At 40.5% G+C, this 27,073-nt stretch overlaps 1 protein-coding gene across 1 annotated transcript in view; it reads right to left on the bottom strand.

The window, feature by feature from the left end:
- Positions 1–26,655, bottom strand: part of LOC116903930 (uncharacterized protein C8orf34 homolog) — a 110,348-nt gene extending 83,693 nt beyond the window's left edge. Inside the window, exon 1 of the mRNA XM_032906705.1 lies at positions 26,130–26,655. Coding sequence (XP_032762596.1) covers positions 26,130–26,198 — 69 coding nt within the window. The 5' untranslated portion in view covers positions 26,199–26,655. The remainder of the gene's footprint in view (positions 1–26,129) is intronic.
- Positions 26,656–27,073: the final 418 nt, after the last annotated feature.

The raw sequence follows: 27,073 nt of genomic DNA, 5'->3' as shown, positions 1-27,073 counted from the left end.
CTGAAGGAAACAGACCGGATAAACAGTTCTCTGCACCCAAATCCCGTGGGAAGGAGAGCTAAACCTTCAGAGAGGCAGACACGCCTGCGAAACCAGAAGAGACTGCTCTCTACACACATTGCTGATTCCAGAGGAAAACACCGGAGGCCATCTGGAACCCTGGTGCACGGAGGCTCCCGGAAGAGGCGGCGCAGATCTTCCTGGTTGCTGCCACCTCGGAGAGCCTGTGGGCAGCACCCCGCGAGCGAACTTGAGCCTCGGGACCACAGGTAAGACCAACTTTTCTGCTGCAAGTGACCTGCCTGGTGAACTCAAGACACAGGCCCACAGGAACAGCTGAAGACCTGTAGAGGGGAAAAACTACACGCACGAAAGCAGAACACTCTGTCCCCAATACTGGCAGAAAGAAAACAGTAAAACAGGTCTACAGCACTCCTGACACACAGGCTTATAGGACAGTCTAGCCACTGTCAGAAATAGCAGAACAAAGTAACACTAGAGATAATCTGATGGCAAGAGGCAAGCGCAGGAACCCAAGCAACAGAAACCAAGACTACATGACATCATCGGAACCCAATTCTCCCACCAAAACAAACATGGAATATCCAAACACACCAGAAAAGCAAGATCTAGTTTCAAAATCATATTTGATCATGATGCTGGAGGACTTCAAGAAAGACGCGAAGAACTCCCTTAGAGAAACACAGGAAAACATTAATAAACAAGTAGAAGCCTACAGAGAGGAATCGCAAAAATCCCTGAAAGAATTCCAGAAAAACACAATCAAACAGTTGAAGGAATTAAAAATGGAAATAGAAGCAATCAAGAAAGAACACATGGAAATAACCCTGGATATAGAAAACCAAAAGAAGAGACAAGGAGCTGTAGATACAAGCTTCACCAACAGAATACAAGAGATGGAAGAGAGAATTCAGAGCAGAAGATTCCATAGAAATCATTGACTCAACTGTCAAAGATAATGTAAAGCGGAAAAGCTACTGGTCCAAAACATACAGGAAATCCAGGACTCAATGAGAAGATCAAACCTAAGGATAATAGGTATAGAAGAGAGTGAAGACTCCCAGCTCAAAGGACCAGTAAATATCTTCAACAAAATCATAGAAGAAAACTTCCCTAACCTAAAAAAAGAGATACCCATAGGCATACAAGAAGCCTACAGAACTCCAAATAGATTGGACCAGAAAAGAAACACCTCCCGTCACATAATAGTCAAAACACTAAACGCTCAAAATAAAGAAAGAATATTAAAAGCAGTAAGGGAAAAAGGTCAAGTAACATATAAAGGCAGACCTATCAGAATCACACCAGACTTCTTGCCAGAAACTATGAAGGCCAGAAGATCCTGGACTGATGTCATACAGACCCTAAGAGAACACAAATGCCAGCCCAGGCTACTGTATCCTGCAAAACTCTCAATTAATATAGATGGAGAAACCAAGATATTCCATGACAAAACCAAATTTACACAATATCTTTCTACAAATCCAGCACTACAAAGGATAATAAATGGTAAAGCCCAACATAAGGAGGCAAGCTATACCCAAGAAGAGGCAAGAAACTAATCGTCTTGGCAACAAAACAAAGAGAAGAAAAGCACACAAACACAACCTCACATCCAAATATGAATATAACAGGAAGCAATAATCACTATTCCTTAATATCTCTCAACATCAATGGCCTCAACTCCCCAATAAAAAGACATAGATTAACAAACTGGATATGCAACGAGGACCCTGCATTCTGCTGCCTACAGGAAACACACCTCAGAGACAAAGACAGACACTACCTCAGAGTGAAAGGCTGGGAAACAACTTTCCAAGCAAATGGTCAGAAGAAGCAAGCTGGAGTAGCCATTCTAATATCAAATAAAATCAATTTCCAACTAAAAGTCATCAAAAAAGATAAGGAAGGACACTTTATATTCATCAAAGGAAAAATCCACCAAGATGAACTCTCAATCCTAAATATCTATGCCCCAAATACAAGGGCACCTACATATGTAAAAGAAACCTTACTAAAGCTCAAAACACACATTGCACCTCACACAATAATAGTAGGAGATTTCAACACCCCACTCTCATCAATGGACAGATCATGGAAACAGAAATTAAACAGAGACGTAGACAGACTAAGAGAAGTCATGAGCCAAATGGACTTAACGGATATTTATAGCACTTTCTACCCTAAAGCAAAAGGATATACCTTCTTCTCAGCTCCTCATGGTACTTTTCTCCAAAATTGACCATATAATTGGTCAAAAACAGGCCTCAACAGATACAGAAAGATAGAAATAATCCCATGCGCATATCGGACCACCACGCCTAAAGCTGGTCTTCAATAACAATAAGGGAAGAATGCCCACATATACGTGGAAACTGAACAATGCTCTACTCAATGATAACCTGGTCAAGGAAGAAATAAAGAAAGAAAGTAAAAACTTTTTAGAATTTAATGAAAATGAAGGTACAACATACCCAAACTTATGGGACACGATGAAAGCTGTGCTAAAAGGAAAACTCATAGCGCTGAGTGCCTGCAGAAAGAAACAGGAAAGAGCATATGTCAGCAGCTTGACAGCACACCTAAAAGCTCTAGAACAAAAAGAAGCAAATACACCCAGGAGGAGTAGAAGGCAGGAAATAATCAAACTCAGAGCTGAAATCAACCAAGTAGAAACAAAAAGGACCATAGAAAGAATCAACAGAACCAAAAGTTGGTTCTTTGAGAAAATCAACAAGATAGATAAACCCCTAGCTAGATTAACGAGAGGACACAGAGAGTGTGTCCAAATTAACAAAAATCAGAAATGAAAAGGGAGACATAACTACAGATTCAGAGGAAATTCAAAAAATCATCAGATCTTACTATAAAAGCCTATATTCAACAAAACTTGAAAATCTACAGGAAATGGACAATTTCCTAGACAGATACCAGGTACCGAAGTTAAATCAGGAACAGATAAACCAGTTAAACAACCCCATAACTCCTAAGGAAATAGAAGCAGCCATTAAAGGTCTCCCAACCAAAAAGAGCCCAGGTCCAGATGGGTTTAGTGCAGAATTCTATCAGACCTTCATAGGAGACCTCATACCAATATTATCCAAACTATTCCACAAAATTGAAACAGATGGAGCACTACCGAATTCCTTCTATGAAGCCACAATTACTCTTATACCTAAACCACACAAAGACCCAACAAAGAAAGAGAACTTCAGACCAATTTCCCCTATGAACATTGACGCAAAAATACTCAACAAAATTCTGGCAAACCGAATCCAAGAGCACATCAAAACAATCATCCACCATGATCAAGTAGGCTTCATCCCAGGCATGCAGGGATGGTTTAATATACGGAAAACCATCAACGTGATCCATTATATAAACAAACTGAAAGAACAAAACCACATGATCATTTCATTAGATGCTGAGAAAGCATTTGACAAAATTCAACACCCCTTCATGATAAAAGTCCTGAAAGAATAGGAATACAAGGCCCATACCTAAACATAGTAAAAGCCATATACAGCAAACCAGTTGCTAACATTAAACTAAATGGAGAGAAACTTGAAGCAATCCCACTAAAATCAGGGACTAGACAAGGCTGCCCACTCTCTCCCTACTTATTCAATATAGTTCTTGAAGTTCTAGCCAGAGCAATCAGACAACAAAAGGAGATCAAGGGGATACAGATCGGAAAAGAAGAAGTCAAAATATCACTATTTGCAGATGATATGATAGTATATTTAAGTGATGCCAAAAGTTCCACCAGAGAACTCCTAAAGCTGATAAACAACTTCAGCAAAGTGGCTGGGTATAAAATTAACTCAAATAAATCAGTAGCCTTCCTCTACACAAAAGAGAAACAAGCCGAGAAAGAAATTAGGGAAACGACACCCTTCATAATAGACCCAAATAATATAAAGTACCTTGGTGTGACTCTAACCAAGCAAGTAAAAGATCTGTACAATAAGAACTTCAAGACACTGAAGAAAGAAATTGAAGAAGACCTCAGAAGGTGGAAAGATCTCCCATGCTCATGGATTGGCAGGATTAATATAGTAAAAATGGCCATTTTACCAAAAGCGATCTACAGATTCAATGCAATCCCCATCAAAATACCAATCCAATTCTTCAAAGAATTAGACAGAACAATTTGCAAATTCATCTGGAATAACAAAAAACCCAGGATAGCTAAAACTATCCTCAACAATAAAGGACTTCAGGGGGAATCACTATCCCTGAACTCAAGCAGTATTACAGAGCAATAGTGATAAAAACTGCATGGTATTGGTACAGAGACAGACAGATAGACCAATGGAACAGAATTGAAGACCCAGAAATGAATCCACACACCTATGGTCACTTGATTTTTGACAAAGGAGCCAAATCCATCCAATGGAAAAAAGATAGCATTTTCAGCAAATGGTGCTGGTTCAACTGGAGGTCAACATGTAGAAGAATGCACATCGATCCATGCTTATCACCCTGTACAAAGCTTAAGTCCAAGTGGATCAAGGACCTCCACATCAAACCAGACACACTCAAACTAATAGAAGAAAAACTAGGGAAGCATCTGGAACACATGGGCACTGGAAAAATTTCCTGAACAAAACACCAATGGCTTATGCTCTAAGATCAAGAATCGACAAATGGGATCTCATAAACTGCAAAGCTTCTGTAAGGCAAAGGACACTGTGGTTAGGACAAACGGGCAACCAACAGATTGGGAAAAAGATCTTTACCAATCCTACAACAGATAGAGGCCTTATATCCAAAAATATACAAAGAACTCAAAAAGTTAGACCGAGGGAGACAAATAACCCTATTAAAAAATGGGGTTCAGAGCTAAACAAAGAATTCACAGCTGAGGAATGCCGAATGGCTGAGAAACACCTAAAGAAATGTTCAACATCTTTTAGTCATCAGGGAAATGCAAATCAAAAACAACCCTGAGACTTCACCTCACACCAGTGAGAATGGCTAAGATCAAAAACTCAGGTGACAGCAAATGCTGACGAGGATGTGGAGAAAGAGGAACACTCCTCCATTGTTGGTGGGATTGCAGACTGGTACAACCATTCTGGAAATCAGTCTGGAGGTTCCTCAGAAAATTGGACATTAAACTGCCTGAGGATCCAGCTATACCTCTCCTGGGCATATACCCAAAAGATGCCCCAACATATAAAAAAGACACGTGCTCCACTATGTTCATCGCAGCCTTATTTATAATAGCCAGAAGCTGGAAAGAACCCAGATGCCCTTCAACAGAGGAATGGATACAGAAAATGTGGTATATCTACACAATGGAATATTACTCAGCTATCAAAAACAACGAGTTTATGAAATTTGTAGGCAAATGGTTGGAACTGGAAAATATCATCCTGAGTGAGCTAACCCAATCACAGAAAGACATACATGGTATGCACTCATTGATAAGTGGCTATTATCCCAAATGCCTGAATTACCCTAGATGCCTAGAACAAATGAACCTCAAGACGGATGATCAAAATGTGAATGCTTCACTCCTTCTTTAAAAGGGGAACAAGAATACCCTTGGCAGGGAAGAGAGAGGCAAAGATTAAAACAGAGACTGAAGGAACATCCATTCAGAGCCTGCCCCACATGTGGCCCATATATATACAGCCACCCAATTAGACAAGATGGATGAAGCAAAGAAGTGCAGAAGTGTAGATCGCTCCTGAGAGACACAGCCAGAATACAGCAAATACAGAGGCGAATGTCAGCAGCAAACCTCTGAACTGAGAATAGGACCCCCGTTGAAGGAATCAGAGAAAGAACTGGAAGAGCTTGAAGGGGCTCGAGACCCTATATGTACAACAATGCCAAGCCACCAGAGCTTCCAGGGACTAAGCCACTACCTAAAGACTATACATGGACTGACCCTGGACTCTGACCTCATAGGTAGCAATGAATATCCTAGTAAGAGCACCAGTGGAAGGGAAAGCCCTGGGTCCTGCTAAGAATGAACCCCAGTGAACTAGACTGTCGGGGGAGGGCAGCAATGGGGGAGGGTGGGGAGGGGAACACCCACAAGGAAGGGGGGAGGAAGGATGTTTGCCCGAAACCGGGAAAGGAATAACACTCGAAATGTATATAAGAAATATTCAAGTTAATAAAAAATAAATAAATAAATAAATAAATAAAAAAAGAAAATAAATTCAGAGATCGCATGCAAATGCGGTACCCATGTGTCTGTCTCTAGGGCCTCTAGGAGAACAAATGATCTAACACAGTGTCTTGGCAACAACAAAAGCTGTGTGAAGTAAGACAGTGTGCTTAGAAATCTGAATGAGGTATATATGTGGAAAGAGCAGAGGACTAGCCTAGTACATCATACATGTGCTAGAAATCATTCTTCATTTCCATTTTCTTTGGTATCTTACACAGTGGTGATAAACTTCAATGAAATCTTGAATTCTCCCCCAATCACAATGACACCATTATATCCTACCTGAGGAAAGGCTTATTTCATTTTATTTTTTAATGTAAGGAATGGGTATGCAATTTTGGTTATAACAGATACTTATAGGAATCTAACTAGTGTGCCTCATGCTTTGTCGCAGGAAAAACTGATGAGTACTGTGGTAAAAGGAAATCAATGTCATGTATCATGATGAATAGCGCCTAGACACTGTCAAGATTGAGACCCTGTCAATCAATGAGGCTCTGATTTCAGTCTGAATGACCAGAGACAGATCTATGTTGGAGGATAACATCCAAGTTCATGCGGAAGTTCTAAGTTCCCAAAACTTGAGTTTCAAGCAGCTTTGTCTGCATGGCTCAGATGACAAACCCTGACAGACAGTGACAGGTAAATCCCCACTGGACAATGGAGATGAAGACAAAGAATGTTCTTAGGAATATGTTACGCCCCACAGTGTCCCCATTTATTTAGAATAGAAGTGTATTTCTCTAAACTCTTTCTGTATAAAGTATATATACATATATGTGTTTGTGTATATGTAGAGAGTAATAATATGTGAATATATGCATGTATGCATGTATGCTTTAAAATAACATATTTCCCAAAATCAAATAAATTATCAAGCAGTATAAAAGAAAAGTGGAGTAAAAATGAGAAACTGAAACAATATATAAAGGCAGTCTGAGAAAAAAAAGTTCAAGATAATGACTTATAATTTGGCTATGGCTGAGGTCTGGATTTTCCAAGACCAACATGGGTAGTGGGTGGTGAAATGGTACTTAGCATTTCAAAATGTTTAATAACTACTTTTGACATAACCCAGTAGTTCCTATAAAAGACTACCTCCTAATGCGATGACCAAGTCCCTCTTTATCATCCATATTCCAATGAATAAAAGCAATTTCCCTGATCTGATTCTCACAGTGATGCTCATTACTTGTTTCATTGTATAATCTGATGAAAGCAAGTCCTCACAGGGCAGCCTTACAGAGAGAGAATAGATTTCTAGGTCCTTGTTCAACTCGTTTCACCCAAAAATACATCTTTTAACAACTTGGAAGTTAATGTACATGAACCCCATGAATTTTTCTCAGAATATTATTTCTTAAAACTCAACTATTGAGAATCTTAATGATGCTAATCCATCTTCTATCCCTTACAATCTGTAGGAGTGGAAGGCTGCCAGCCATAGCAGACCTCAAGGTCAAAACTGAACGTGCTATGAGGGTTAGGCTGAAAATAGTCCTACTAATGTGGGAACTGTTTTGTGAAATTGTGGGAAGGTTTAAAGCTTCCACAAAGCATAATAATCTGTATAAAGTTAGAGTATTGCCACTTATATCTGCACTAAAAAGCTGAGAGTCAGGATACTGAAGAATGGCTCAATAAACCTGTTAGGTACAATCCAGTAATAGTTTCTGCCTTGTTCACATGTCTCTTTTAATTATCACTTGAGGTAGTGCTAAGAGGACTGTTACAACTTAGGTAAAACCAGGAAGAAAATAAGAAACCTAAAACAATATTAGATTCTCTAGAGGTAATTCTTAGAGGCAAAAGGTACCTGATTCAAGACAATGTCTCAAATGTACAGACAAATCAAATACATTTTCAATGCAATGTGACTTACTATGATGAACTTAAATCAGTAGGTCAAACAGGGGCGCAATCACAAGACTCAGACACTTCAGCATAGCCCGTATTATACTTCAAAGTGAAATTTCTCATTTTTATGTAAGAAAAACAACTTTCAACTTAAAGCTACCAATATGTTAGATGTAGCATACTAGTGATGGGAGGAGGTGGGTCAAATCTTTTGAATATGAGTTATCTCATTTGTGCTGAGATCATCTAGAAAAAGCAATATTAAGAGGAGCTATTATCTCCAGTTGCGTTCCAAGTTTCTCAGAAGATTTCTTTAAAAATTAACTCTAAACTTCCTCTTTAAGGAAGAAATTTTTTTAGAATTATAACCATAAATATATTGATGTATAAAAATTGGTCAGGTATATAAACAGAAAAACAAAATTTGAAGATAATATAGATGTATGAGAATGTAATCATTTGAGGGCACTCTGACTATCACAGCATTTTTTATAAACACAAGGAACAAAACATACTTAACAAGGACAAGACCAGCTATCAGCACCTAGAATTACAATCTTCCCTAACCCAGATGACTAGACTCCAACATAAAAACCACAATCAATAATACCCAGGACAATATGATATTAGAGCCCACCAACCCTTCCACAATATGCCCTGAGTATTGCAACATATTTGAGGTACAAAAAAGGCTTTAAACTGTCTTTTATACTGTAATAGAGGTTCTTAAAGAACAAATGATTAAAATCTTTAAAGAAATCTATAAAAACACAATGCACGGAAGGAAATAACTAAAACCTACAAGACCTGAAAGTGGAACTAGAATTAATAAACTGAATCAATGGAAAACCCAAACTGAGAAAAATCTGGAAATAAAAAATTCAGGAATGCAAGGAGGAACCACAGAGGCAAACCTCAACAAGGGAATACAGGAGAAAATCTCAGGCATGGTAGATACAATAAAAGAAATAGATACATTGTTCGAAGAAAATGTTGAATCTAAAAAAGTACTGGCACAAATCTAAGACAAATATGAATAGAGGACGGAGAAGAAATCAGGGTTAAAGAAATAGAAATATTTTCCAAAAATATCACAGAAGAAAATTTCCCTAACCTAGAGAAGGGGATTCCTATCAAGGTACAAGATGCATTCAGGACACCAAATAGACTGGATCAGAAAATAAAGTCCTCTTCCCACAAAATAATCAAAACACTAGATATATAGTACAAAGAAAGGATGTTAAAAGCTGCAAGGGAAAAAGGTCAAGTGGAATATCAAGCCAAATCTACTAGAATTACACCTTTATTCTCAACAGACAGTCTTAAAGACAGAACAATCCCGGCAGACAAATGTGCCACAGACTGAAATCACAGACACAAAACCAGATTACTATGGCCAGCAGAACTTTCAAACACCATAGAGGAAGAAAATAAGACATTCCATGATAAAACCAAATACACACACGCACGCACGCACGCACGCACGCACGCACGCACGCACGCACGCACGCACGCACGCACGCACGCACGCACATGCACACAAATCCAACCCAAGGAAGTTAACTGCACCCAAGAAAACACAGGACATTAACAATATAAGAGGAGCAAGATCAAAAGAGGGAGGATAAATAATCTCATACCAACAATATTAAAACAAGGGAAATAAACACACACACACACACACCACCACACACACACACACACACACACACACACACCACCACCACCACCACCACCACCACCACCAGCACCAGCAGCACCAGCAGCACCAGCACCACCACAGCACCAGCACCAGCACCAGCACCAGCACCAGCACCAGCACCAGCACCAGCACCAGCACCAGTACCAGCAAAATAACAAGAATCAACAGTCTTTAGTCATGGATATCTCTCAACAGAAATGGTCTCAATCTCTCAATAAAAAAGAAACAGACTAAAGAAATTACTGTAAAAGCAGGATCCATCCTCTACTGCATCCAAGAAACATATCAAACATCAAGAATATTCTTCAGAGTAAAAGGATAGAAAAATATTCCAAGCAAATAGGCCTAATAACCCCGCAATTGTAGCCATTGTATTATCTGACAAAATAGACTTCAAACCAAAACTAATCAGAAAAATATGGAAAGACAATGCTTACTCATCTATGGAAAAAGTCCACCAGGAAAATGTGGCAATTCTTAACATCTGTGCACAAAAGCACTCAAGACTGTAAAAGAAATATGACTACACATTAAATCAAATATGGACCCTCGCACGTAGATAGTGGTAAGCTTCAATACCTATTCTCACCAATAGACAGGTCATTCAGACAAAACTAATCAGAGAAATGCTGGGGCTAACGTATTATAAACACAAATGGATTTAACATGTATTTCAGAACATTTCATCCAAAGACAGAAGAATATAAGTTTTCCTCAGCAACTCAACTCATGGAAATTTCTCCAATAGTGAATACAAACTCAGTCACAAAGCAAGGCTCAACAGATAAAAGAAAGTGAAATAACACCCTGCAACATGTTCGACCACCTCCTCTGATTTTTTATTGGTTATTTTATTTATTTACATTTCAAATGTAACCTCCTTCCCAGTTTCCCCTCCACAAACCACCTATACCTTTTCCCAACCGCCTGCTTCTATGAGGATGCTCCCCCACACACCCACCCACTCCCACGTCAGTGCTCCAGGATTCTTTTACTCTGGATCTTTGAGCTTCCGCAGGACCAAGGGGCTCCCCTCCTATCAATCCTCTGCTACATGTCTAGTTGGAGTCATGGGTCCTCCCTATGTGTACTCTGTGGTTTGTGGTTTAGTCTCTGAGAGCTTTGAAGGGTCTGGTTGGATGATATTGTTGCTTTTCCTATGGGGTTGCAAACCCCGTTAGCTCCTTCAGTCCTTTCCCTGACTTCTCCATTGGCTCCCCCTCACTCAGATGTTTGACTGTGGGCACCCACATTTGTATTGGTCAGGCTCTGACAAAGCCTCTTAGGGGAAAGCTATACCAGGCTCCTGTCACCAAGTTCTTTTTGGCATCAGCAATAGTGTCTGGGTTTGCTGTCTGCAAATAGGATGGATCCCTAGGTGGGGCAATCTCTGGATGGCCTTTCCTCCAGACTCTGCTCTGCTTCCTCTGATTAAAGCTGGATATTAACCACAAGAGAAACTACAGAAAATTTATAAACTCATAGAAACTCAACAACTCACTATGGAATGAAAAATGGGACAAGGACAAAATTCAGAAAGAAACTAAAAGCTTGCTAGAATTAAATGAAAATGAATACACAGCATACCCAGTATGATGACAGTTCAAAGTGGCAAGTTTATAGCACCAAATATTTTTGATACCTCTCATAATACCAATTTAATAGCACATTGGAAATCTCTGGAAGAAAAGAAGAAACCACATCCAAAAAGAGTAGATGGCTAGAAATATTAAAACTCTGGGCTGAAATCAATAGACTAGAAACAAACAAACAAACAAAAACAATACAACGAATCAATGAAACAAAGAGGTTCTTTGAGAAAATAAATAAATTTGACCAACATATTCAGTGTAATTTCCATTAAAATTCCAACACAATTCTTCTTGAATCTTGAAAAGAAAATTTTCAGGTTCATGTGAAAATACACACCAAAAAGTAGAATAGCTAAAACCAGAATAATAAAAGATCAGCTGGAAGAACCACTACCCTGAATTTCAATTCCCACTACAGAGCTATAGTAATGAAACATCATGGCATTGAAACAAAAAAAAATGTTGATTAATAGAATCAAAAAAAAAAATCCATCTCCCTATGGATATCTGATTTCTTTTAATAAAGAAACCAGAAACACACACTGGAAAAAATAGCATCTTCAATGAATGGTCAAACTGGATGTCTGCATGTAGAATGCAAATAGAAGCAAACTTTTCACCATGGACAAAACTCAACTCTTCTGGATCTGTGACCTCAACGTAAAGCCAGATACACTGAACCTAACAGAAGAGAAAGCAGGGAGTAGCCTTGAACTCATTGGCACAGATAAAGCTTTTCTAAACAGAACACCATTAGGTCAGGTGCTAAAGTTAACAATTAATAAATTGGACCTCATAAAACTGAGATGCTTCTGTAAGCCAAAGGACACCACGATTTGGCCTACTGAAAATATTTTTACCAACTCAACACTTGACAGAAACTAATATCCAAAATATATGAAGAAAGCCCTGCCTACAGTTCCATTACTAGGGAGGCAGAGACAGGAGGTTTCCAGCGCTCAGGACAAACTCATTATCTCAACTAGATGCAATTGAGCTCCAGATTTAGCCAAGGACCTGGCCTCAAAAAATAAAGTGAACAAGGCTGAGGGAAGTCACTGAATTTAACTTCTGATGTACATATGTACTTGTGTTTGTCCACACACATGTGAATACACAAACACACACACATTACACACATACACATATACATGTGCAAGTAATTAGATACACTGAGAAAAATAAATGCAATATATGAATGTTTTTAGAAAATTCAAATAATTTAGGACCTTTGAGCAATCCTTCACACAAATAGCCTAATGTAGAAAATCATTCACAAACATGTCCTGGCGTTTATCTCTGAGGTGATACTTGATCCTGTCAAGTTTCACAATCAGTATAAGCCAACACAAGGTCTGTGGCCACATCTTTCTGCCCTTATAAAGACACTGAAAACTCACATGCACAATCCAGGGATTATTACATGTTCACAAAGGGCACACGTGGATTCTTTTACTAGATACTAACTGCCAACCTACGGTTTTCCTGTATTCATGTTAAATGTGTTTATAGATATAAAAGGAGGTAAACTCTGACTGTTTTAATTTAAAATCCTCTTCATATTTCCCTTCAGTATCGGTACAGAAACACAAGCATTCCAAGACTCATTCACTTACGATTATAGATACCTTAATCTCAGTATGTGAACGCTGCATATAAATGTCAATCTGATTCTTGTTAATAGATGTATTTGTTTAAAATATGATTTCAATTGGCCATTGCACTACCTGAGGACCCAGATATACCTCTCTTGGGCATATACCCAAAAGATGCTCCAACATACAACAAAGACACATGCTCCACTATGTTCATTGCAGCCTTATTTATAATAGCCAGAAGCTGTAAAGAACCCAGATGCCCTTCAACAGAGGAATGGATAGAGAAAATGTGGTACATCTGCACAATGGAATATTACTCTGCTATCAAAAACAATGACTTTATGAAATTCATAGGCAAATGGTTGGAACTGGAAAATATCATCCTGAGTGAGGTTACCCAATCACAGAAAAACACACATGGTATGCACTCATTGATAAGTGGATATTAGCCCAAATGCTTGAATTACACTAGATGCACAGAACACGTGATCAAGAAGGATGACCAAAATGCGAATGCTTCACTCCTTCTTTAAAAGGGGAACAAGAATACCCTTGGCAGGGAATAGGGAGGCAAAGATTAAAACAGAGGCAGAAGGAACACCCATTCAAAGCCTGCCCCACATGTGGCCCATACATATACAGCCACCCAATTAGACAAGATGGATGAAGCAAAGAAGTGCAGGCCGACAGGAACCGGATGTAGACTTCTCCTGAGAGACACAGCCAGAATACTGCAAATACATAGGCGAATGCCAGCAGCAAACCACTGAACCGAGAAAGGGACCCCTGTTGAAGGAATCAAAGAAAGGACTGAAAGAGCTTGAAGGGGCTTGAGACCCCATATGAACAACAATGCCAACCAACCAGAGATTCCAGGGACTAAGCCACTACCCAAAGACTATACATGGACTGATCCTGGACTCCAACCTCATAGGTAGCAATGAATAGCCTAGTAAGAGCACCAGTGGAAGGGGAAGCCCTTGGTCCTGCCAAGATTGAACCCCCAGTGAATGGCATTGTTGGGGGGAGGGTGGTAATGGGAGGAGGATGGGGAGGGGAACACCCATATAGAAGGGGAGGAAGAAGGGTTAGGGGGATGTTTGCCTGTAAACCGGGAAAGTAATAACAATTGAAATGTAAATAAATAATACCCAATTTAATAAAGATGGAGAAAAATAAAACAAATAAAATAAAATATGATTTCAAACTGACTCATCTATTTTATTATCTATAGGCTATGCCTATAGATCATATTCATCTTATTCATAAATTCTGACCATTTCAAATAATCTGCAGTTCATTTTCTTGCAAATTTTCTGCACATGTGCAAATATTTCATTTCTACAAATGAAATTACTAGTTCAAAGAGTTCTTTTACAAGCACCATATTATAGTTGGGATCTTGACTGTTTCTCAAAGGCCCATGTGTTGAAAGCTTGATTCTAGGCTGTGTTGTGATTGGGCAGTAGGGAGACCTTTAAGTGTACAGCCTACTGGCAGGAAGCTAGGTCAGTCGGGTGTGTCACTGAGGAGTGGGTGACTAGAACTCTTTACCTTTCCGTACTATCTTTCACCCCCTGATTTCCATGAGGTGAGTAACCCCTATTGTGTAGTACTGCCTCTCAGATGGCCCAAGGCAAACATGACCAACTGAATGGGAACTTGAACCATGAAAAATTGTGAGTGAAAATAAAACTTTCCAGTTTTTTTTTTTTTGAGATTTCTTGGGATTGCTGCAGTAAAAGAAAACTGCACACACACACACACACACACACACACACACACACACACACACACACACACACTGTCTGCTTTCTTATGTGGGAAACCTAAAGAAAGCTAATTTTAATCTAGCACAGTGATATCAAAGATTGGAAAGGTTGTAAAGAATGAATACACAGGAAAAATTGAATTTGATCATTACATGTTGTATATACGTTTTGAACTGTCAGACTGAACTACATTAATATGTTTAAATACTCATAAGTAATGTCAAGAGTTCTTTTGTTGCTTAATATTTTATTGTTTAAATTAGCATACAAAGGATTCGTTGTGGTATTTTAAGCATAGTTTTCTTGTTAATGCCCCTACCCCTAGCTTCTTCACCTCCCTGATTCTTCTTACATCTTGACTTCCCAGCCAATAGCTCCTTTCCACTTTAAGGTTATGTGTGTCCTATTGCCCTTCCCCACTTGCTCAATACCTTTTCTCTATTAATAGTCCTCTTTCTAGTTTCATGGTTTATCCTTACACACAGACACAGACACACACACAGACACACACACACAGACACACACACACACACAGACACATACACACACGCACACCTGTGCACACACTCATATATTCACACACATACATGTCTATACCCTGAAAGTCAGGAGCCACATCTGAAAGAAAATGTGTGACATATACCCATAAGACTTGAAAGCCTCTACAGAGATACTGGCCTATCCATGTTGATTGCGTCTCTATTCACAGCAGCAAGGTAATAGAATCACCTAGATGTGCATTAGCAGATGAATGGACCATAAAAAGTCATACATAGTATACTTTGATTCAGCCACAGGAAAATGAAACTTTGCAAATTGCAAGAAAAGTGGATACATCTAAAATTTTATGAAAGATAACCTAATCTCAAATGAGTACTTCAAAATTATGTTATATTTAAACAAATTTCCCATTCAAAAGTTCATCCAATGTTTCTATATATCATATATAATATATGAAAATATATATGCTAAAACATGGTGTATATAATACATTATATTTAATAGAGTAAAATTCCAAAATGTCTGATTCTTTCTAGTAGTTTGCATCCTGGTTGTTTGTTTGCTTTTAAGTAAGATCTAATATATTGCAAGCTGGCTTTGAGATCACCACTTACTCAAGGACAACTTTGAAGTGATCCTCCTGCATCCACCTACTAAGTGCTGGGATTACAGATGTCCATTACCATGCTTGGATTATGTGGATTGATTGATCAGAGTCTGCATTTGGGGCAAACACTCCACTAAATGAGCTGTATCATCAGGTTATCTATTCTTATTAAGATTATCTACTTTTTAATCGGGGATTTGCCATCTGATCACAGAGTCTCAATATAAGAACTGCGTGTATGCTATAGAATACATCCTCTATCAGAAACTTCTTACTGTAGCCAGCAGGAGTCAGATGATGCAGAAGGGAATTCTCCATAATGTTCTGAGGAAAGGGATAGTGGACCACAGAGCCTTAGGTGAGCTGTGAAACTGGGAAAACTGATTCTGTGCCTTGTGCACACCCCAGACTCAAGTATTCTGTGACAGATGCATGAGATTGTGCAAGTCAGCATTGACTCTGTGGCTTGACTATACATGGATTCAACGATGTCACCATAAAGAGAAATAGAAAGGAAGACTTGACCTAAGTCTTTTTTCATAGCCCCAGCACTTATACGTTTGTTCCCATGATTTCTAAAAGGTATCTCAGCAACATTTCAAGATGAAAGGACAGAAACGTGTGCTCAATGAGAATTTTACCCTTTCTTTACTCATTCTCTTATCTTGTTATTTATTACATAAAATATACCCATAAATAAATATTGATCAATGTCTAAATTAAATGCATCTGATTTGTTTCATAAAAACTGAGATGAATTGTTGTCTAAATATTTATTTTTTTACGTTTTTGTCTTATTGTTTTTATTTTGAAACAATTCACATCGATATGAAGAACTATATGATGAATATAATTATACGATGCATAGTAAGTATTGCCTATGTCCTTCACCTCAATACTTTCCCAGCCCCATCCTCCATGGTAGGACTACTGTGTCTACAGCCAGATTCCACATTTAGTCTTCATGTGTTTCAGTCTGAAGCCTTGACAGTTTTGAAGACTCTAAGGAAGTCACATTATAAACTGTGCCCCATTAAGTTTAATAGTTATATTTGAATTATCTTTGAATTCTTTTATTCGTTATACACAATTGAAATTAGTGCAGAAGCAAATTGTGTGGATTCAGTCCTGTCCTCTGAGTGGCACATTATGTTACACTTGGATGAGACAAGTGAGGAGCAATTTCTCTCTCTCTCTCTCTCTCTCTCTCTCTCTCTCTCTCTCTCTCTCTCTCTGTGTGTGTGTGTAACCAACAAATCTCACCCATTAGTAAAATCTGTTGAAATGGCTATTACTGTCAATACAGAGTTATGTTCTCTTTGATGTTTATTTATGTTTGAGTTAATACATTTCTGTGTGCACAACAGGGCACATATGGAGGTCTGGGGAGAACTCTCTCCATGGCTCACTCCATCTCCGGTGGGTCCAAGAAATCCAACTTTAATAATCAGGATTGCCAACAAGTACCGTTACCCACTGAAGCATCTTGAGAGTTGACTCTATTCGAAGCTCTCCAATATTTATTTTCCTAAAACTAAGGAATCATGTTCAAGGATGGACTGTTTGACTTTTCAATTAGCAGCTGTTCGATTCTCCCAGGCTGCCTTGAGCAACCAGACTGCTAGTAACAGCCAGTAGGAGGATCCTTATTTACTTAATCCCTGCCATTTTGAACATCCTATGGTTCCCTGGGGAAAACTACACAATGATCACAGCTGATGGTCTCACCTCCCTAATGTACAAGCTCAGCCAGTGCAGTTTGGGGGCATTGCAAGCCTTGCTGAACTCTAGGAAACTCTTCAACATTTTCTATCTTGGACAGAGGGACTGCTAGGGCTGATGCTACAGAGGCAAGGCTCTAATTGTGCAAACATACACCTCCATTTGTGTGTGTGTGTGTGTGTGTGTATGTGTGTGTGTGTGTGTGAGCGCGCATGCGCGCGTGCGAATGCACGCGCTATGTTGTGCATAGCATGAACACAAACCTTGATATCCCTGCACAATGTGCTGCAATTGGTTCCTATAACCTTTTCTAGCTATACAAGCCAGCGACTCGGGCTCAGTATGTCACCAGATACCTCCTGTGCTGCCTCCCTCTGTGTTGCAATAAAAGTTTTCTTGCAAATGCCCTTCCCTTGCTTACTTTTAGAAGTGTTAGGTGAGCTGGTAGCACAAAAGCCAAACAGCAGCGACAGCAGAGGCATTGAAGTGGCAGAGGTATCAACTGTGGAAAGATTGACAGGCCATGCTACAAAAGTGGCAAGACTACCATTGTCTTCACAGTTCAAGGAAGCCAACGAGTGCTGCTGCAACAACAGCCTGTCTGCAAAAGAAACACATTCTGATAAATAGATATTAGCTCAAAAGTTCGGATTACCGAAGATACAATCCACAGACTATATGAAACTCAGAAGAAGAATGACTAAAGAAAGTAAGGATGTGTCAGCCCTTCTTAGAAGGGGGAACAAAAATATTCATAGGAGGGGCTATGGAGACAAAGTTTGGAGCAGAGACTGAAGGAATGGCCATTCAGAGCCTGCCCTACCTGGGGATCCAGACCATAAATATACAGCCACCAAAACTAGACAATATTGATGAAGAAAAGAAGTGCATGTTGACAGGAACCTGATATATCTGTCTCCTGAGAGGCTCTGCCAGAACATGGCAAATACAGAGTTGAATGTTCGCAGCCAACCATTGAACTGAGAATGAGGTCCCCATTGAAGGAGTTAGAGAAAGGACAGAAGGATCTGAAGGGGTTTGCAACCCCATAAGACCAACAATACCAACCAACCAGAGCTCCCAGGCACTAAACCACCATCCAAAGAGTACACATGGACAGACTCATGGTTCCAGCTGCATATGTAGCAGAGGATGGCCTTGTTGGGCACCAGTGGGAGGAAAAGCCCTTGGTCCTGCCAAGGCTGGAGCCCCCAGTGTAGGGGAGTGTCAGGGCAGGAAGGCAGGAAGGGGTGGGTGGATGGGCAGGGGAACACCCTCATAGAAGAAGGGGGGAATGAGGCTGGGATAGGGGGTTTTAAACAGGAAACCGGGAAAGGAGATAACATTTGAAATATAAAATTTTTAAAACTCCAGTAAAAAATGTTTTAAAAATAAAATAAAATTTTAAAAAAGAGAGCGAGACACGAACGTTCTGTGTCTAAGAAGACTCTTTAGATGCACAGAACACATGAAACTCAAGACGGATGATCAAAATGAGAATGCTTCACTCCTTCTTTAAAAGGCAAACAAGAATACCCTTGGCAGGGAATAGGGAGGCAAAGATTAAAACAGAGGCAGAAGGAACACCCATTCAGAGCCTGCCCCACATGTGGCCCATACATATACAGCCACCCAATTAGACAAAATGGATGAAGCAAAGAAGTGCAGGCCGACAGGAACCGGATGTAGACCTCTCCTGAGAGACACAGCCAGAATACAGCAACTACACAGGCAAATGCCAGCAGCAAACCACTGAACTGAGAACGGGACCCCCATTGAAGGAATCAGAGAATGGACTGGAAGAGCTTGAAGGGGCTCGAGACCCCATATGAACAACAATGCCAAGCAACCAGAGCTTCCAGGGACTAAGCCACTACCCAAGACTATACATGGACTGACCCTGGGCTCCAACCTCATAGGTAGCAATGAATAGCCTAGTAAGAGCACCAGTGGGAGGGGAAGCCCTTGGTCCTGCAAAGACTGAACCCCCAGTGAATGTGATTGTTGGGGGAATGTCGGTAATGAGGGGAGGATGGGGAGGGGAACAGCCATAGAGAAGGGGAGTGGGGGAGTTAGGGGGATGTTGGCCCGGAAACCAGGAAAGGGAGTAACAATCGAAATGTAAATAAGAAATACTCGAGTTAAAAAAAAAAAAAGACAGAAGGAGATCACCCATACATCAAATATTTCCACCCAAGAATGTGCTATAAATGAAGTAAAGCTTTTTCTGTTCCTATTTAGTTTCCTATCTCTGCTCCCTTTTCTTCCTTCTCTCTGGTGATCTATTATGCAAAACATTCGATTAAACCATTGTAAAAGTGTTTTAATTATTGCCTATAACCTTTTACTTTTATCCAATGATGGCATTCAGTGCTTAGACAGAGATGTAGTGAAGTACAGTGCACCATCCCAAAACATGGATTTGGACTTCATTTTTATTTTTCTATTAAAATATTTTATACACCGAATTTGATTATATTGCTTGATCCCACAAACACTCCTCCAGTATATTCCCTACCTCCCTACATTTTGTTTTATTTTGAAAGAGAGCCAGAACATGGGATTGGGTAGAACTTTTATCTGTGATTGGCTCTAGTGTAAACCAAGCTCTGTAGAAACTCTGAATCCTTAGAGCCTCTCACGTCCTCAGTGGGCCCCCAGCTTCCACTGCTGAAAATCCACACTGCAGAGTCTAAGTCTTGTTTTACGGACTGAGTTATCACAGACTGACTATCCACAGCAGTGTGGTCTGCAGGCTGAATCAGAAAAGCAGGAAGCTAGCTCACTGACAGCTAATGAGAAGGAAGGTAAGCATATTGTGACAATGGCCAGTGCTGGAACAAAGAGGAAAAAGGAAATGAAAAGGCTAGAAAATTGAGGCTGAAGACAAACAGAATGCTGTGGTGAGCCAAAGAAATGGCAAGTCCTGGTCACTAGAAGAGTCCCAGGTAACTGTAAAGCCTTTAGGGACAGTGCACTCAGATACCCCAGACCTTGTAGATGTGACACTGGCCACTGCCTAAGACCAGCCCTTGAAGAGATTCTCCTTTCCTACCCATGATTTCCATCTACAGAGTGCATAAGACCCCTTCAAGCTGGTTGCAAACATTATCATTGGAAGAAAATGGTTTATGCCAGTCTTCTCTACTGGAAAGTTACATTAACATTTAGAAATACTAAATATTTCATGGGAAAATGCCTTGGGAATATGTCACATCTTACCATCCATCCAACTTCCTCTCAGCAGTTCAACAGTTGTTGCCTTTTCTTACCTGGGCTATGAATTAGCAATTTTCCCAATCTCTTAATCCTTTGAATGTTACTACTGGCATTCTACTAGTTAACCTTTCTCCTCTTCCAAGAATCAAACACATTCTATATTCCATTAAATCTTAGTGGAATAAAATATTCTATTTTATCCACTATGATAAACTTTTATCTTAATTCTATATTTTGATCTTTAGTTGACTCTGGTTTAGGAGTCTCCCAAAACTGTCCTCTCTGTTCTTGTGACATCATAATCACCCTTTAAACAGCAGTAAGATGAGCTAAGTTCATTCATCTTATCCAAACCGAGGACCAGCCATTCCTTTAGCGATATTTGATTTTTCTAGTAGGGAAAGATAAGTCGATACCACAATCTGGGTACCAAGTGTGCTCATTGCTACTCAGGTATTGTTACTCCTAGCTTCTCACAGCAAACAGAGCAAAGATATAAATGTGGTACAGACACCTTAGCATAAGTGAAGCCTAAACCTGTTATTGAAAGACATGAGATTAGATGGTACCTGCAACTCAGTTCTAACATCCAAACTTTCCCCACTTTTAATGCTATCCCTGTCTTTATTCCTGACAAAACTGGCTTGCATGATTTTTGTTAAAGAATTTATTTATGTATATGAGTACTATACTTGCATGTATGCTTGTGATAGAGCATTAAACAGAAGAGACATCAGATCTCATTACAGATTGGTTGGTTTGGATGCTCTCCTTTTGTTGTTAAGAGGAGTGTTCACAATTAAGTCCAGATCTTGTGTGTGGAAGTCAAGTTCTTTCCCACTGGGCTACGTTCCCAGCGCTATTTCATTTTGGAGTCATTTTATTTCCTTGTAAACTGTTTGAAAATAAGATGTAACAAGGTATGGGTCAAAATTAATGGGTTAATAATCTAAAGCATGTCAGATACATTTTAACAGATCATTTTGAGGTTAAATCAATAGGAATGTATTACCTTTGACTCTAGGAAACTTGATTAAAATAAACATCTTTCCTCATCTTTGACTCTGTAACTGTTCCAGGATTATAAAGACCAATATAAAGTTAGAAACAAGAACATCCTTATAACTTCAAGAACTGGGTAGAAATCTCTGACAAGAGTTATTTCAAAACTGTATTGGCTTATTAATGTGAAGACTTTCTAAATAACAAGGTAGTATTTTTATTACCTCTTCCCAGAAAGCACTTTACTACAAACACAATTTTTACATTAATCTTTCAGAACAAGGTAGGCATGGAGCTTAGCTTGTGAGTCTAGCATAGGCATCCTTCCTTACCCTATTCATAGCATGCCAATCACAGCTGTCACCCTGTGTACCACCTCCACATTCAGGAATGCTCCCTAATGAGAGCAAAGTCTTTTCAGACTATAACATAGAAACAAAGGATAGTCATGAGCTAGGGAAGGATGGAAACATTGGAGTTTGAGCTTCCAGATATGTAGGTACCAAAGATGAGCAAAGCCACCGCAGCATAATGTATCTCATGAGTCTAAGGATGCTTCAGATCTGACCATGAGTCCAACTCTCCCTGTGTGCAGCAAATCAGTTCATACAAATTTAGGCTATGTGAGTAGTACCACACTGAAGCACAAACATGATAAGAACATGAGTGTATTCTACTTTGAGAGCATTAAACCATATTTAAAGAAATATAATGAGTTTCACTGGCCACACCGTCAGCGTACACATATACTTAAAATTTACGTGAAAATACACTAGTGTCAGCACTGTTCTGCTTTGCAGTGGTTCGGGATGTCGTAGTCTCGTGTGAGGCCAGAAGCAATACACATGCTACCTTGAGAATCTTTCTAACCAGTAGCCAGTTAATAATTATTCTGTATAGTTAATGGAAATGAAAAAATCTAAAAATCTGCATACCTCTTTGTATGGAAAATGATAAATTTGGATGATCTATACCATATAATCTCTCATGAACTAAGTTTAATGATGTCTACTGCAGACAAAAGGGCCACTGTAATTGCCTAAGCCAGACAATTCAAGTACTGAATTACTTTTAAGCTATTAACTTTCTGGCCCTGGGGTTTGACACAACTCCTGTTTTCGCAGCACACGTTTTACATTTGTTATAAAACTACTCCACTTTGGTGGGACAGGGACCATTTTACATCTTGCCAGTTAAGAACTTAGACGTAAATTTTGAAGTGATCAAAGTCACACTTCTTCTGCTGTATCACAACCCTGTGAAACACTCCTATAAGTCAAATGCCCAAGTTCCGCTCTGCTTAACTGACTTTAATAAGCCAAAGGGAAACTGAAATTATTACACGCTACATAAATCTCAGAGTTTGTGGAGTGCGAGTCATTTTCATCTTATATGTGTTTGTACCCTTTTCAAATGTCACCACCCAGGACTCTTACGCAATGATCTTTAGGCATGGTTCTGTGATGTTTCAAACTATTTTTATTCATAGTTAAAGGTAGTTTAAATGCATGTTCCTAGATCACCTGAAATCAAAGTTAGTTTCAGTTTATTTTGATTGTGGTGTACAAAGCAATTTTTAAGCATCACTAGTGAAACAGTATTGTCGATAAACTAAGTACAGAAATCTTATGGATTTTTATAAATTAAGCCTGGTGTAGTGATGCATGCCCTTAACTTTCCAGCATTTGGGAGGCAGAGGCAGGTGGATCGCTAGGAATGCAACATGGTCTGTTTAGGAAGGTCTAATCAGCACAACCAGGGTCATGGTCTTTTCAAAATCTCCAAAAAAGTTCAGCCTTTCTCAATCCCAGGGAGAAGGCTATCTTTCCTATTTGACATTCTTTGAATAACTTTGATCCGCTCCCTTTGAAATGTTTCACTGTAATAAAAAGGAAGGGGGTTCCAAATATTCCTATCACACAAAGCACACAGTGGGACATCCTCTCAGTGAACGTTCTGACCACTGAAGAAGCCTGTATCCTTGGGCCCCCACCTAATACAGTTTGGGTAACAATGATGGTAGCTACCTATTTTAAATTGTTACTTTCTTAAAAGAAATTTTTAGCTTGCATTTTCATTTCTTAAAATATGGCTCAAGAATGGAGGCAATATATTGCTGTAGTCTTCTCTTCCAGACCTGAGGGTGGGGGGGTCTCCACTGAGCTTCCACTTCAGTTCTGAGAAACACTGGGTCGCAGGAATTTTATATCACCAACATCCATCCCATCGATATTTCTGGGCCGGTTTTGTTTGCTTGATTGATTAGTTTGGGTTTTGTTTTCTTTGTGGCATGTTTTTCGCTATAGCCCAGACTATTTTTTTTTTAACTCACTCTGTAGCTCAGACTGAAGGAGACTGTAGGGACCATCTTACCACAGTCCAACAGGTGCTAGGACTGCAGGTGCGGCCACCACGTCTGACTTCTGCATTGACTCTAACTTGAGGAGCAATAGGCTACTAATTGGTATGAGTTCCCAAATGGGTAAAATTGGCCAATTCTACTCTCAGAGTCAAACTCTACCATAGTCATTGCCCACATACCGGCACCCACCCTGCTCTGAGCAGATGAGAACTTCCTATCCGTTTTCCTCCCTTCAGTTATGGAAAGTGCACATCAACCCTTAAAAATGAACTACTCACCACTTCACTCAAAGCTGCTGGGGATTACGTAATGTGCATCCAGTAAAGTACAAAAGCATAGGATTCTGTTGGTTAGGGTGGGGAGATCTAAAGCTTTCGTGAAGCAATTTTCTTAGTCACTTAAAACTCTTCAAAGGGAAATTAGCTGCTGAGCATTGAAGGGGAGGAGACTGCTGATAAATATCAAGTCCAGCTTTTTCCCTAATCATGGAGAAAGTTAATTCCATTATTGTCACTTGGAAAGAACGGTGGGCGTTTTTAAATAAGTCAGGTGAGAAGGGGAATCTATTAAAAGCAACTCCCTTATTTTTTTCCTTGGCTAACTCTGCTTTATATTCCAGGAATGAAGCCAACAAATACCGCCGAAATGCTTCAGCTTCTTATTTTGATGGAATTCACATACCATTTCATAATCCGTGTCTACCTTTCTGAGTTTTCCTGTTGGGAGGCTGTACGTAATTTATAATCATTACACTGGGGATACGGAAGGATGCTAAGGGCTCGCATGGCTGTGGGGTAAGGATTTAGCAGAAGCAAAATTTCCTGTGCTGACATTTTTGAAACAAACTAAAAATTAAGTGACCTGCAAGACTTTGTGGCACCTTTAACAGAGTTTTCACTGAAAGAGTTCTCCAACTTTTCAAAATGTTACCACATTAACTTAAGATCGGGCAGAAAAACTTGGAAACACTTAATTATTTGAAACCTGCCCTTCCCAGGGAAAATATCTTTTTGTGCCCCCAGGAGCCCTTTTAGGCAGAGGCATTAATGCCCCCCACCCCCACCCCGTCCGTCTGCAGATCTCTGCTGCTCCAGTCTCTAAGAAGCTGCTCGGATCACTAAAGCATGCTCTTCCTCTTTCTCCCCAGTTCCTCAGCCTAAGACATAGGCAGCTGCTTCTCAGGTGTGCGGGTCACAGGATAGTGGACTGCAGAGTGAGGGGCCTCGGGCATCCCTCCCACGTGAGCCTGGCCACTTGACTTCCTGGCACTCCAGCATCTGGCCAGCAACTGACAACCTGCTGATGCTTAACACATAGGTGGTGCCTGCTTTCTGCCCCTTAGGTCAAATTTTCCCTCTTGTTTAGTTCTTTTTCACAGTGTCCTCGGAAAAGGCGTGTTTTCCTAAAACCGTTCTCTGCTCCTTTCCACCTCAGAGAGCGAGTACAGAGGCTGTGCAGAGGGCTCTGGTTTCAGCCACAGTCCCATGTGCTTCCCAATGGACCAGCTTTAACATTTTTTTTTTCTCCAGCCGGTCAACTCCTCCACTTTTTCAGGTTCTACTACTGCTCGTATTTAAAATAAGAAAATTAGACATACAAGATAATGTGAATTCGGGGAGTGTGTGTGTGTGTGTGTGTGTGTGTGTGTGTGTGTGTGTGTGTGTGTGTGTAGATAGTCTGAGGATGTACATCTGGATTGCCTGTCTCACGCTGTCTAAGCCCTGCCAAACGGCTACTAGAGGCAAGACAGTCAGATGGCTCCAATTGTGTGCTGTTGGGCTGAAGTTGGGCCCTCCAGAGCTCACCTGTCAGTATCCAGGTAACTGGCCAAGTGCCAGCCTGGCTGCAAACACCTAGCTGGACAGGGCTCCCTCTCCCGCGCAATTGCTCAACACCCTACCTACGCTTAAGGGAATTCTGATTTTATTTCTGCACCACCAGCACCCCCAAAGAGAGCGGGACCATTCCCACCAGGGCTCCTTACCTCAAACAGAGGACCGATCTTGTTTTTCTCCAGGTAAGCCTGGATTCGGGTCTGTTGACGAGACGCCATGGGAAAACAGATGGGTCAGCAGAGAGAAGACAGTGCGCCTTGGCTGGGGACAGCCCTCCTCTGGCCCAGGATGGACCCACGACAGGAGCTGGGTTGCCTGGGCTTCCTGGCACAGCGATGGCTAGCAAACTGGTGAGGAGCGAACCCGAAGGGAGCAGGACTCAAGGAACCCGGGCGAGGCTCTGCCAACTCAGACAACTCCGAGGTGAGGGGAGAACTACCTCGCATCCTGCAGCTCGCGCCCACCCGCTCTCTGCAGCGCTGCTGCCGAGGGGAAATCGCGGGCAGAGGCTGGTCTGTCCTCTGGGCGGCAGCAGCAGCAGGAGCCGGTGGCCAAAGGCTAGTGTCTGCGCAGCGTCTCCACGAGCCGAGCCAGGGACAGCGCGAGCCACAGGGGCAACAGCGCGGAGCCGCCCAGAGCGCGCCACGGTGTGAGCCCAGCTCCAAGCTGCTCCCTGAGGCGGTGCTCGCTCCCTAGCGACAGCGCCGCTCAAAAAGCCAATGGTAAAGGTGCTTCTTTCAAAGTGCACATAAATCTGGTGCTTGTTGGCTACTCCTTGGCAGCTACAACCGCAGTTCTAAAAAGGATAGTCCTCACCATTCGGTTTGATCTTCTCCTGGCCAAGCGCTCTGTCTTCTCTGGCCCAGGATGAGAGAGACAGAGATGAGAACTATGGGTGGGTTTTGTCGTGAAAACAAAGTTACTTATGTTAAAAGGAAAAAGGAAAGGATATCTGTCTTGGCCTTGAGCAAGCCAGCCGCAACCAGCGTTGCTGTTTGAGAACTGATTGAAAATTCCCTAAGTGCAGACACCAAAAGGCTGGAAGCAACCCTTAGGCATTTGGCATGGAGATTAAACAAAAAAAAAAAACAAA

The sequence above is a fragment of the Rattus rattus genome, chromosome 1 (genome assembly GCF_011064425.1).
Source record: "Rattus rattus isolate New Zealand chromosome 1, Rrattus_CSIRO_v1, whole genome shotgun sequence".
NCBI lineage: Eukaryota > Metazoa > Chordata > Mammalia > Rodentia > Muridae > Rattus > Rattus rattus.
Note: the sequence above shows the minus strand (reverse complement) of the source record. Positions and strands in the feature narration are given on the sequence as shown.